Genomic DNA, 13,444 nt, shown 5'->3' with positions numbered 1-13,444 from the left:
AACTCAGAAATCCGCCTGCCTCTGCCTCCCGAGTGCTGGGATTAAAGGTGTGCGACACCACGCCCCGCTGGTTGTACAGTCTTCGCATATGGGAGTGACAGCATAATGGTGGAGATCTAAGTCCTTCCTAGTTGACTACACTGGAAACACCTAGCTTTCAGCTACTGCCACAGTTCCCCCTTGAACTTAAAGCTGGTATTGATCTTTAAGGTGAATCGGAAACTTTAAGAAGCTTACTGCTGAACCCACACCTGAGGCAGCTGATGATGAGCCTCGATCAGGGTGACAACAAAGCAAAGCTGATGCGAGCCTGCATGCAGGAGCCCCTGTTCGTGGAGTTTGCAGACTGCTGTTTAGGAATCGTGGAACCATCCCAGAAGAGGGATTCCTAAGACTGGATGTGTTCTCTGCTCAAGTTGCCTGCTGCTGCTCCAAGAGGTGGCTGTTTTCAAGGCCGCCATATGTAGCACACACACGTGGGTCTTCCTCTACCACATGGCTTGCTGCAGCGACTTCATGAAGAGGAAACTTGTAGCCCTGGAGTGATGGCTCAGCAGTTAGGAGCATTGACTGCTTTTCCAGAGGACCCCAGTTTTCAGCACCTATTTGACTACTTACAACTGTAATTAGTTGCAGAGGATCTGACAGTCTTTACTGTATGCATGTGGTGCATAGCCATATGTACAGGGAAAACTCCTACATACATAAAATACTTAGAAACAAAAAGTTGGCTATTTATATTTAGATGGTTCTAAATTTTATTTCTTGTACAGTTCAGAGTTACATCATAAATACCAAGTATATCCATTTGAATTAAAAACATAGTGTAACTAAATTTAAGGCGTGGTTCTCTTGATGCTGCATTGTTCTTGGTAACATTAAATAAATCAGTTTATTAAATATTATTGTTCCCTTAGTGAACTATATGCAAGTTCTCCCCCAGCCAAAATTCTAGAGGCAATTTTAGGGAGACTTGGCCCTTTTAAAGTGCTTGTGGATGGCCCAGTATCCATCTTGCTGTAGTGACAACATTCTGGATGGAGCCTGAGCACAAAGATAGTAAGCTGGGATGTTGTGGCCCTAATCCTGGCTTGGTACCCAGCACCCCCAGATCCTGCCAGTGCTGAAGCCACAGCCCTGGAAGGCTGGCACTCTGGCCATGAAGCCCTGGCTCAGGCTGGAATTCGCTTACACGTGCAGTTGGAGTCGCCGTGGGAATAGCTTGGCACTTGCGTGTGGGATCTAATGTCTTTGGCAAGACAGCTGGCAGGAAAAGGCCTTGTGGAAACAAAGGCACTAAAGATCACTCAGGCAGGTGGGGGAAGAAGAGTCACACTTGGACTGGCCTGTGGCTTTCTAGCAGAATCTGATTAAAGCCAGTAACACTGGAGACTGAAGGGTCAGGGCAGATGTCAGCATACTGAAGTGGAGACTTCCTGCAGTGAAACTTTATCGAGCCCTAGGGAGAAAGAGATGCATCCTATGAGTGGCAGGGCATAGATAAATAAAGGAATAGAATCTCACATCCATTCCATGAGACTGGAAATACTAGGAAGGAGTCTATTATTCTAAGGGTATTGGCTGTTGTCCTGCAACTAGTTAGAGCTGGAAGATCAGAACACTTCTGTTTACCCCTTGTCGATTTCAGGGAGAGTCTATACATATTATATAGCATCTTGTTGATTGCGTTTCTTTCCTCTGGTCCCTTGTACAGGCTAAGTATTAACCCAGGCTCACAGGAGAAAATGGAAGTTCTGAGACAACGTGCCATCAATCACAGGTTATCCAGGGAGGGGGCTAAGCTGAGGCCAGGCTTGAGGCTCTGCTTTCAAGTGGAACGAGCTCCACGGTACACAGGACGGCCGTGCCTTTGCTAGTTTTCATTGAGAGAGTGACAACCAGGAACCAAGAGAGACAGTCTGAGAAACTGCCAAATGCAGTGTCATTTGAGGTAACAGCCACACTCATTTCTTCGAAGTGGGACTCACTATGTCCTTCCTGGGTTAATCATGCACTCTAATTCTTACACCTACCCTGTAGGATGCTGCTTGTGTCCATCTGGTAGAGAACACAGGGCTCAGCTACATGTCTAACTGAGGAGCTCATATTGTGGGGTAGAGCCAAACCTTCAAAGGCAAACTGTTTGGAAGTGGTTTTAAAACTGAAGGGCTCTGAAGAGTCCCAGTCATTAGTTGAAAAAACGGCAGTAATCCACCCCTGGAGTTTTTGGCTTACCCAGCAGGGTTAGGGAGTCTTGTGCTGCTCCAAGCCTTTTTCCCTGCCTTTCTCAGTAAACAGTTCGGAGCTGTGACTGCCATGATATCACAGAACGAGAACATACCTGGGGCAGTGCTCTGATAGATGTAATACCAGCCTGATCCTGTTGTGGTGTCTGGACTTTGTTGCTGGGTCTGTCTGAGGGAAGCCGAAGGCAGGCACGGGCTACCAGTTTCCTCTGAAAGCCACGTACACCATCAGCTGAGTTGGCTAGCACCAGTCCCAGGGGCCAGAGGTGGATTATTGCTCCCAGGAACCTAGTGTGTGCTGGGGACATCGAGGAACGCAGGGTACTGGGAGCCTGAGGCATGGGTTTCTCCTCCATACCATCCAGTTCTTTGGAGGCAAGACAGGCCATTCTGATCTAAAGAGAAACAGTCCTTTATAGCTTTAGGTTGTCCAGCCCTCTTCCTAAGAGAATTTAGTTTTGCAGCCATTTATTTGACATAGAGGCATGCTACAGTGGACATGTAGAAATTAGAGGACAACGTGTGTGTCCTGGGGATTAAACTTGGGTGGGTAGGATTTAGCTCTCTTTAAAAAAAAAAAAAAAGCTGGGTATGGAGCACCCAGGAGACAGCAACAGGCAGATCAGAGTTTGAGCCCAGCCTGTTCTACATTCCAGGACAGCCAGATCTATACAGAGAAACTGTCTCAAAAGCAAAACAAAATAAAAGATGACATTCGTTTTGGAATGTATGTATGTGTATGGGTGTGAGCATGCCGCGGGATGCTTGTGAAGGTCCGAAGACAGCTTCTGGGAGCTTGCTGCCCACCACGAGGGCCTGGGGATTAAACTCAGGTGGGTGGGTTTGGCAGAAAGCACCTTTACCGGCTGAGCCATCTTACTAGATCTTTCTAGCAGATAGAAAATAATCAGCTTGATGAGGTAAACTGAAGACCTTTGGCTGTGGTGCCCTGAACTAGACAGACAGGCTCTGTGTGGCAGAACATATCACAGTTGGCAGTTTGTTCCTGGAGTTGCATCTGCACTCAGCCCATCTCATCATACAAGAGGACTGACACAGGGTGAGAGGCTCTGTGGCTTGCCAGTATGCCCACACCACAGCAGCAGAGACATTCTGTCTCAGGTCTGTCAGAAGCCCAGTCTTCAAGTACTGCCCATCCTGGCCCCAGTCATACTCACTCTCCACTTATGCCATGCGTGCTTGATGATTGTGGCAGCTATGTGTAACCTTCTGATGTGTTTCCGAGTTAACCAGGACCTAAAAGCTAAGGAACAGCACAGACGTCAAAACCATCGTTAGAACCAGAGTAAAAGTATGAAATCTGTTCTTCCAGTGATACACTTTGTCAGTACAAAAGTCATTCCTGAGGGAAAGATGGCTCGGTGGTTAAGAGCACTTACTGCTCTTGCAGGACACCCAGATTTGGTTCCCAGCACCCACACGGTGGTTCATAATCTCTTTTGACTCCAAGAGATCTGATTCCCTCTTTTGGCTTCCAAGGGCACCTGCATGCATATGGTAACTCATACAGTCTTAGACTGGGAGCTCTAATTGCCAAGGGCCCGTCTCAGACTCAGTCCTCAGCAGTGCCCAAGGAAGACGTGGGATCTGGGTTATCTGTTCCTTTAAAACAGTTTGTTTGTTTGTTTGTTTGTTTGTGTGGATTTGTAGCTCTGTGGTATAGTACTTACAAAAAGACAAGTTACATATTTTTTTTTACTTGGAGACAAGGACTCTACATACCCAGGCTGGCATCAAACTTGAGATCCTCCCATCTCAGTCTCCCAAAGCTGGGCTCACAGGTGTGGACACTACACTTGGCCTTTGTGTTGGTCACACCCGACATACGGGATCAGCCCCACCTACCTGCCTGGATGAGCACGGCAGCTCGCCTCTGTTTCTCCTGCTTTTGGAGCCGGTGTCGCCTCCAGCCACACTGGATGCAACGGGCACACTGCTCCAGCATCTGGGCACGCCCACATTCCAGAAGCTCTAGCTGAGAGAAGGGGAATCCGATGAGGTGCTTGGTGCACCCCCCAGGACCCCCAGGAGGGCTATACTTGCAGCTGGCACCTGTAATTCATCCCCAGCCAGTTTACCATGGAGTCAGTCATGAAGATCTTTGTCCTGCCACAGTACAGTGGGATTTGTGTGTTCTTAGTCGGGTCACTGGGAGTGGCTGCTGTCTGAATTAAAGCTGGCAGAGCATGGAGAATGTCCTGTAGTAGAGGTTGCAGTGTGGCCTCCTTGGCACACAGAGGCTGCTCTGGGGGTAGGAGAAAAGCTTAATCAGTCCCTGCTTTCCCATAGACTCTGTAGTCTGAAGACACTGGACTCCCTAGAGCTCTTTAAGCCTTGTTCTTGTAGTTCTAGACCTACTCATTTCTTCCTTTCCCCCTCCTTTGTGTTCCCCGAAATCTTGGCTGTTTGGGAGTGTCCTGAAGCTTCCTTGGACAGGCTGGCAAGGGGAGCTGGGAGCCTGGAAAAGGGACTCCCAGGGTGCTTGGCCACTCCCTCAGCCCCACCACTTCCCACTTCCAGTCAGTCCTGTGTAGAAAAGGGAGAACACACCCAGCTGTTCGACAGCCCTCCCAGACTGGGCTCCCAGGGCTCCCTCCTGTGTGGGAGGATTTACCTGAGGGCTCAGACCACAGTTAGCTGCCTAGTGCCTCTCTGGAGACAGAGGCCACCAAAGCAGATGCTGGAGACGAGAGATGAGAGACATCCACAAAATGGACCAGTGCCCAGAGGGGCTTGGAAGAGACAGGAGAGCAAACCATGGAGAGAGGAGAGAGAAAGGGAGGGAGGGAAGGTGACACAACTCCCAAGAGGAGGAGACCTGGCTGATGGGGCCCAGAAGAGCATGGGTAGTAGGGGCACCGTGGTTGGCTGAGATTTGTCCTGTGTCTGTCCTTCCACCTGTCCCTAGCATTTCCACATTCCTAGTTATGGACAGCTACACCGTGCCAGACGACTTCTTTTTTTTTTTTTTTTAAAGATTTATTTATTTATTATATGTAAGTACACTGTAGCTGTCCTCAGATACTCCAGAAGAGGGCGCCAGATCTCCTTACGGATGGTTGTGAGCCACCATGTGGTTGCTGGGATTTGAACTCTGGACCTCTGGAAGAGCAGTCGGGTGCTCTTACCCACTGAGCCATCTCGCCAGCCCGCCAGACGACTTCTTAGTCATAGTCACAGGCTAGACTTGCCCAAGTGCTTTGGACATAACTTTCCTTGCTGCTTCCTGGGACTGGAGCTCAGGCCCTGTAGGGCCAGTCCAGACCCCTAAGATTCCCTTCTCCTATTCTTTCTTCCCACTGCCAAGGCCGGCTCACCTCCATTTTGTCTACCTCTGTGTCTGTATGGAGTCATGCTACCAACACTGATCAGTTTTGTCCCCTTATTACTCAGCTGCCCACAGCTCTGGCCTCTCCACTGGGATAGCTCCACAGCCTCACTCCCAGGACCTCCCACAGGGCCCCTAGAGCAGATGAGAGCATGAGGTGGATAGAACACTGGCTCTCTCCCCTGAAGGGTGGTACCCCATCTACCCAGAAATAAAGTCCATGTTGGTTTTGTTTTCTCTGCGTGGTCCTGGCTGTCCTGGAACTCCCTCTGTAGATCATTCTGACCTTCAACTCTTAGATATCAGCCTGCCCCTGCCTCCCAAGTGCTGGGATTAATGGTGTGTGCCACCACTGCCCGGCTTCCAAGTCCATGTTTCTTGACTAGGGCCCAGCTGGCACCCCAGCCTTCCTTACCACTACTGTGTGGACTTGTTCAGATCTTCTGCTCTGTCTTAGGCCTTAGGCTTTTGTTCAGATTACCTTTGTCACATGCAGTGTTGTCACGTGGCTCTCCCATGCCCACCTCTCTCTGGCACCCGAGGAAGCTCTCTGCCTGTCTACACTGTTATCAGCTGGGGTTTATTACCCACATTATTCCAGCAACCGTAAGTCTCTGAACCCTCATCCCCAAGGACGCACAAGTAAGTCCTCAGTAACCTAGGGGTGAACAAATGACAAAAAACGGGCCCCGCTCACCAGAGGACTCTTTGGCAGGCTCCAGGCCCCCAAGGCCAGAGGATGTGCGAGGTCGGAGCCTTCTCAGTAGTTTATATCTTTCCATGAAGTTCTGGTGAGAGACCCTAGAAACCAAAGCAAGCAAAAAGAGAATGACTTTGTCAGCCAGGTCCTAGCTGGGACTGACTCAAAGCCAGCGCTGCCCTGACTATCGCCCCTGGATGAATGAGGAGGGCATGTTCTAGAGATGCCCGAGGTCACTCAGTGGGAAGCCTGCAGAGACCATTTAAAATTGAGTTTGTGGCTGGCAAGACAGCTGGACTCGGCAGATAAAAATGCCTGTTGCCAAGCCTTGCAACCCGAGTTCCATCCTGAAGACCCATACAGTGGAAGAGAACTGTGCTAAGTTGTCCTCTGACTTCCATGTGGTGTGGCGTGTCTCCCTGCTGACAGTGGGGTGCTCACACCCACTGAGGACAGATAGCATGTACCTGCACAGTTCTTAAAACTCTACTGAGGCTTGGCTCTGAAACTTTTCAAATCTGACAAAGCCCCAGGAGAATTCCTGATTCTCACTTCCTTTTTCCTTCACACTCCACCTCGGGCTTCCTCCAGACTAAACCCATTTTGGTAAACTGTCCTGATTCAACCGTCTGCCCCAGAAAGCAACAAGTTCTTTCTACAGGCTGGAAGCTGACTATTCCCTGAGCCCTCACACGAGTCTGAGGAAGCATCCAGTTCTCTCTACTGCCAACTATATCCCAGTCTGCCCCATTGCTCCTGTTTTCGCAGCTATTCTTGCCTCCTAGATGCCAGCAACAGCCTCCTCATTCATCCCTGTCCATCCTAACCCTGCACCAACCTCCAGTGAGCAGACACGGATTCTCTGAGAATACAGATACTGCCGGTCCCTTCTCACGCCGGCAGCTTCCAGTGCACGCAGGCAGCTGTCACGGCCTTGCATAGATGGCCTGCTGTGTCAGCTCCTGTTCTCTTACACTCCCTGTTGCTGCTTCTCTGTGGTCTATCCCTTGGTGGCTCACTTCCTGATAGTATTATGGCTGTTCTCTGTCCTGAGTGCCCCCAGCTGGCCCTTTCCTGTTCTCTGGGCCTGCACTGAACCAGCCCATGGATTTTCCCTGCATGCCAGCAACAAATTGTGTTTCTTTCTGAGCACCAGTTGTATTTTACACTTGTGTGTGTGTGTGTGAGTGTGTGCTTGCACATGTGGAGGCTTTGACAATGGAAAGCCTCTATCTATCTATCTATCTATCTATCTATCCATTCATCTATCTAGTTTCTTATCGAACCTGGAGCTCACTGCTTAGACAGCTGGCCAGCAGACCCATGGCATTCTGTGTCTACCTCTAGCGCTGACATTACAATGCTTGTTGCCACGCCTAGCTTTTAACTAACATGGATGCTGGAGATTCAGACTTAGGTCCCAGCAAGCTCTTTACCCACGGAGCCATTTCCTCAGACCCTTTTAAAACTTATTTTTTAAAAAAATTTTACTTTGTAAATTGAAAACTATGTATATAAGAGTTTTGCTTGCATATATGTCTGTATACCACCATGTGCATGCCTGGTGACTCTGGAGGCCAGAGGAAGGCTTCAGATGCCCTGGAACTGGAATTAATAAACATTTTTTTAGCTGCTATGTGCTTGCTGGGAATTGAACTCTAATCTTTCTGAGAGCAGCCAGTGTGCTTAACCCTGTACCATCTCTCTCTAGCCCCAGACCCTTAAAAACAAAAAGATTTATTTTTATTCTATTTAAGTGTGTGTGTGTGTGTAGTGAGTGGGAGGGTGTGGGCGGGTGGGTATGTGCCTGTAAGTGCAGACACCCATGAAGGCCTGAGGGATTGGATCACCCTGGAGCTGGACTGACAGGCAGCTGTAATGTGCCCTGTGTGGCTGCTGGGAACCAGGTCCTCTGCAAGAGTACTATGTACTGTGTACTCCGAACCTCAGAGTCATCAACCTCTCTAGCACCCACCCAGCCATTTTGTTGATTTTTGAATCATTCTTAGGTGATTCTCTAAGGTCTCACTCTAGCTCAGCCTCAAACTCACTACATAGCCCAGGCTTGCCTTAATGTTGATCTCCCTGTCTCATTGTCTCTAGTGCTGGGCTCATAGGTGTGTGCTACTGTGTCAGGCTCATACTTGATTTTCTTGTTTCCATAGGAATGTAGGCCCTACCGGGGCAGAGACTCCACACTGAGTGACAGAATAAATGTAAAGGTGCTATCCCTTGCCTTCCCGGTGCCCACCTCCCTCTGTCTGGCCCAAGTTCTGAGTGCCACCAGGCTTTGGCCCTACAGCAATGTGGCTTACTTACCGGATGGGAAAGCCAGCAGCACTGATGTGAATGGTTTCCACAAGGCCACAGGCCTCTAACTGGTTCAGGACCTATAAGGGTGGGGAGAGAAAGTAAGTACCTACAGGCCAGAAATGTCGTTTGTATCTCTGGTCCTGACCTTTATTTAATGACAAGCAGAATTGGCTGATGGAGATGTCTGTCTCTGTGGGATCATGAGAAACCGAGGGGTCCTGACAATCTCCTGCTAGAAGTCCTGGTGGAGCTGCAAAGGTCCTGCCCAGTACCTGGCTCCTCATATAGCTAAGGCCTGCAAAAACATACAGGCTTGGCTCTGTCTCTCACCTCTCCAGGGCTGACACTGATTCACAATACAGAACTGCCTATTCTCTTCCTGCATCAGAGTTGCTCAAGCAAAGAAGGCCGTTTTGTGAAGATTCTTACGTGATTTGAACCCAAACTGTGCACACAGCCCAGTTATCTTTGGCTACACAGCCACACTTAGCAGGTGACTGTGGGACATTCTTCAGTGCTGTCCAGAACTCACATATCATCTGTATTCCCTCAGAGCCTGAAACCCTGAGGAATGATTTTATGTAGACTGGAAAATGAGATTGACAGTCCAGAGATAGCCATACTTCATAGACTGTATAGATGTTGAACAAATCACAAAACACCCATTGCCCTGAGCAGTTTCAAGTCTCCTGTCAGGGTTGGCTAGGTGAGCAGGGAGCAAGATGCTCTAGTGTCCCCATGTGGCACCTTGGTCAGGCTTTGGTGGAGTGTACAGAGCATACAGCCACTCATGATTGCCCTGCCAGAGCAGGGAAATAAGCCACCCCCTTTTTATTTGTTTTTTCAAGACAGGGTTTCTCTGTGTGTCCTTGGCTGGCCTCGAACTCAGAAATCTGCCTGCCTCTGCCTCCCGAGTGCTGGGATTAAAGGCGTGCGCCACCACTGCCCGGCCAAAATAAGCTCTTCTTAACATCAGGCCCAGCCCAAGAGACTGCCAGTGACCATCCCATCTGGAGATGCTCTCCTCCGTATTCTTGGTGCTAGGTAGCTGTAGCTCAGGGTCAGTTACCTCTTCTTGGAGGAAACTCTGTGGCTGACTCTGGCTGTTGGGCTTGATGCAGCGAATGTAGTGGGGTGTTGTATTATGTAGGACCTGCAGGAGCTGTTCCAGTGAGGCCTGAAGACACAGAAATCGGGTTAGGCAGGATTGGGGCAGCTCAGGGGCCTAAGCTGGATGCTGGCTGTGAGTGTGTTGTGTCTTTGGAGGACCTCCCAGCCTTGAGATCAGGCTCACATATACCCTGGGATTACTCCAAGTTTTTAAAGAGCATGCGCAAAGCACTTGGTAACCACCCCTTACTTCTCACCTTTCTCTTACTGACTGAGCCTCTGGTCTGGGGCTTTTCCCTTTCCTCTCTTCCTCGGGATTATTTTCCTACAGATCAGCTTCACGCCACCCCTGCGGTTCCATTATTAAGCCTTCCCTCTGTGCCAGAGGGATGAGACTCAGACGTTGCTTATGTCACAGCTCGTCAGCAGAGGCTGGGAGTCCCTACCATCCTCATACCCAGTGATGTCTTGTCTGTCCCCTCCTGTCTTTTACACTGAAGCATAAGCTTGATGAGACAGGGACGATTTCTGCACGGCACATCACTGCTCCCCAGTAAACAGCCCCAGTTTTGAGGGGCTCTCAGTAGACAGTTGTATTGAGCACTTCATGTCAGCACAACTAGACCCACCTTGAACTTGGACACCACAGTCAATGCAGGAGCCCGGCTCTGGCCAGACAGCTCTTCCTGGGTCTTCTCTTCAGGGTTGGCAGGAAACAGCATCGTGAGCAGGGGGTCTTGGGATTGCTGCAGGAGCTCAGTCAGCTCAGGGGGAACAGGGTCCTATCGGAAAGGGCGGCAGACAGAGAGGTGAGCTGCTTCCTAGTGCTGGCCACCCCCTCTCCTCAAGTACAGGGCTCCTGGGGAGGGCAGGCTGGAATCCCAAGAAGACTGGGTCTGCGTGCCAAGAGGAGCCATGTGTAACATGGACCACTTCCAGGCAGCTCAGGATGGATTAGCAAAGATCCTAGGCAGGGCTCAAGAGAGTGAGCCTGGATTTTGAGGGAAGGAAACTGAGGAGAAAGTAGATGCCCTACAGGAACTACTTTGTACATGCAGCAGTGACTCAGCTTCCTTATCCGGTAGCTCTATGCTGTGGCCCAGGCTCACCTTGTTCTTTTCCACCAGGCCAGCTGTGTGGTACCGTACAGGTCCCGCGAAATGCACAACCACGAAGCTGGGCTCCCGGCTGAGCTTGTTATGGCCCAGGCAGGGCCGTCCTGCCAGCGTGCTCTCGATGCGCGTCTGTAGTTGTGCTGCACTGCTTGGCCGGTTAAGGCGGCATTCCTGTGGGATGGGAGTAGGCAGTCATCACAGTGTTGAGGTCTTCACACACATGCAGCATCCTCAGTGTCTGGACCCACGGTAGCAGAGTTGTAACATAAGCATTATAGCAACTCCAGGGAGAGTCCGGGGATTAGCACACTTATTTGTAGATGGGGGAGAGAGGCGGACAAAAGAGCACACAAAATAATCACCAAGGCACCAGAAAAGCCCAGAGACCGGCTCTGTTGGCCGGCTCACTGGCCTAAGCACCTTACCTCATTTATGAGGGAACAGATGCTGATGGGGCTCCCTTCAAGGAGATCTAAGCAGGTCTGGTTGTCCTGGTAGTTGACAAATGACCACTCCAGGCCCTCAACTTCGTACTCCTCCTAGAGATGGAGCAGGGATGGGAGAAAGCAAGTTCCAGAGGAGCATTAAGGAACAGAGAATATTAAAACAGTTTCTGAGCCGGGCAGTGGTGACGCATGCCTTTAATCCCAGCACTCGGGAGGCAGAGGCAGGCGGATTTCTGAGTTCGAGGCCAGCCTGGTCTACAGAGTGAGTTCCAGGACAGCCAGGGCTATACAGAGAAACCCTGTCTCGGAAAACCAAAAAAAAAAAAAAACAGTTTCTGACATAGTTATTATTTCTCAATTCATAAAACAAGGAACAAAGGTGCCTCCGGAAGGCTGCCTTGCCTTGCCCTATCCCTCACCTGCTGGGCCCTGAGGTAGTGAGCCACGAAGTGCTGCTGTAGCTTCTCATTGGCATAGTTGATGCACAGCTGTTCCAAACTGTTTTTAGGAAATGACTCAAACCCATACACATCTAGCAGACCTGGGAAGAGAGGAGAGAACCATGGGGCTACTACACAGTGGTAGAGATGACAAGGACAGGAGCCCAAGTGGCTGCACCCTTGTGGAGGCCTCAATCAGCCTTGGGATGAGGTTGAGTGATGACAGTCTCCTGCTCCCATAACCCACCTATGTAGGCCCCAGGACCTCTTCCCTTGCTTCATACTACATCAGAGCAAGCAGAAAGTCACACATCTGAATGAAGGGCGGCTCAGGCATCAGCCCACCTTCAAGTCTGAATCCTCTGGTCCCAACAGGTTCCCCCTTGAGGCTACTGGGTCCTGTTTTTTTGTGTGATACAGCGAATGTCCTCTGTATCGACCTTGTTCAGAGGACCTTATTTCACCAGCCCAGCTGATGCCCCTTTTTAAGCGAACTGTGTTGGCATCTCTAGGCTTTTAATTTTAATTAATTCCCTATTTGATTCACCCAACCCAACGTACAACAATGCTGCCCTCAACTGTGCCCCTGACTACCTTCCTGGGACTAGGAGAAAAAGGACCATCAGGGATAAGGCGTAAACTGGTCTGTCTAGAGAGCCATGGATGGACATATCTGTGAGCAATCAAACGTAGAAATATCACCAAACTCTTGGATGAATGGATGGGGACACTAGCAGAGAGAGGGAAGGAGCTGCTCCCAGGCACCCACGTGATCCAGGGACCCTTCCTCCACCCTGGGTCCAACGGCTTATTTTCTGGAGGGTTCCCTGCTACCTATGAAGGCAGTCCATGATTTGGAGTCTGCACAGATGCTGCTGTTGATCACAGACACCAGCCAGTCGAACAGCCTGTTGGTGAGAAAGAGTAAGATGTGTTAAAACTGCCCTCCCAGGAAGGATGCCACGTGCTAAAAGGTCCTGAGTTCTGAACCTACCAGGCCAAAGGCTAAATCCTCTTGTTCCTGGCTTATGCAATCTTGACCTACAGCAGAGGCAGGGTCTGGGCATATATTTCTAGGTATACACAGATCTAACCTGTTCTAGCAGGACAGGACAGCTAGGCTCCCAGGTCAGGCAGGGTATGGGTCTGCATTAGTCACACGACCCATCGCCAGCTAACTCCATGACTAGAAGATACTGGCAGGCCCCAGTTGCATTTGTGTAAGCTGAGTACACTGAGTTCCCCAGGAAGACTTCAGGAGCTGCCACCTCCTCCCCAGCCCTAACATGTGTGTGTGAGTAAATCACAAGGCAATGGCATTCCCTATTGCAGCTGTCGCTAGTCCCGAGAAAATGACACTTCTATACAAGGTGGCACTGAGCACAAAACTGTTCAAAGGACGTCTTCCCTGCACACTGCCTTCCCCTGCCCCATTGTGGAAACAGGGCCTACATAGAGACTCTGGTATGGAACGAACAGCCCCTACTTCAGCCTAAAATATGCTGGGCTTAGAGGTGGCCACTACGCCTAATTTCTCTTTAAGTAATTATTCTCCAACTGGTTTAATTCAGTAGACTTTTTTTTTTTCAACAGGGGTTCAAACTTTCATGCAAGATACTTAAAGTAAAAGCCGGGCGTGGTGGCGCACGCCTTTAATCCCAGCACTCGGGAGGCAGAGGCAGGCGGATTTCTGAGTTCGAGGTCAGCCTGGTCTACAAAGTGAGT

At 50.0% G+C, this 13,444-nt stretch overlaps 2 protein-coding genes across 4 annotated transcripts in view; one reads left to right on the top strand and one right to left on the bottom strand.

The window, feature by feature from the left end:
• The window catches only part of Znhit3 (zinc finger HIT-type containing 3), a 7,582-nt gene extending 6,680 nt beyond the window's left edge, over positions 1–902 (top strand). Inside the window, exon 5 of the mRNA XM_021176609.2 lies at positions 211–902. Within this exon, the coding sequence (XP_021032268.1) occupies positions 211–392 (182 nt within the window). The 3' untranslated portion in view covers positions 393–902. The remainder of the gene's footprint in view (positions 1–210) is intronic.
• The window catches only part of Myo19 (myosin XIX), a 30,459-nt gene continuing 17,753 nt past the window's right edge, over positions 739–13,444 (bottom strand). Inside the window, exons 13-25 of one of the 3 annotated variants that reach the window (XM_021176605.2) lie at positions 12,554–12,627; positions 11,699–11,820; positions 11,259–11,372; positions 10,828–11,004; positions 10,348–10,500; positions 9,678–9,785; positions 8,615–8,685; positions 6,293–6,396; positions 4,346–4,512; positions 4,113–4,242; positions 3,425–3,510; positions 2,342–2,641; positions 739–1,459 (exon numbers count right to left, since the gene is read on the bottom strand). In XM_021176605.2, coding sequence (XP_021032264.1) covers positions 1,331–1,459; positions 2,342–2,641; positions 3,425–3,510; positions 4,113–4,242; positions 4,346–4,512; positions 6,293–6,396; positions 8,615–8,685; positions 9,678–9,785; positions 10,348–10,500; positions 10,828–11,004; positions 11,259–11,372; positions 11,699–11,820; positions 12,554–12,627 — 1,735 coding nt within the window. In that variant the 3' untranslated portion in view covers positions 739–1,330. Of the gene's footprint in view, positions 1,460–2,341; positions 2,642–3,424; positions 3,511–4,112; positions 4,243–4,345; positions 4,513–4,881; positions 5,000–6,292; positions 6,397–8,614; positions 8,686–9,677; positions 9,786–10,347; positions 10,501–10,827; positions 11,005–11,258; positions 11,373–11,698; positions 11,821–12,553; positions 12,628–13,444 lie in introns of those variants that run through there. The other 2 variants (XM_029483912.1, XM_029483911.1) reach the window with 2 other exon arrangements.

This window comes from Mus caroli, chromosome 11 (assembly GCF_900094665.2).
Source record: "Mus caroli chromosome 11, CAROLI_EIJ_v1.1, whole genome shotgun sequence".
In the NCBI taxonomy this organism is placed as follows: domain Eukaryota; kingdom Metazoa; phylum Chordata; class Mammalia; order Rodentia; family Muridae; genus Mus; species Mus caroli.
The sequence above is the reverse complement of the archived record's forward strand: the minus strand, read 5'-3'. Positions and strand labels throughout refer to the sequence as shown.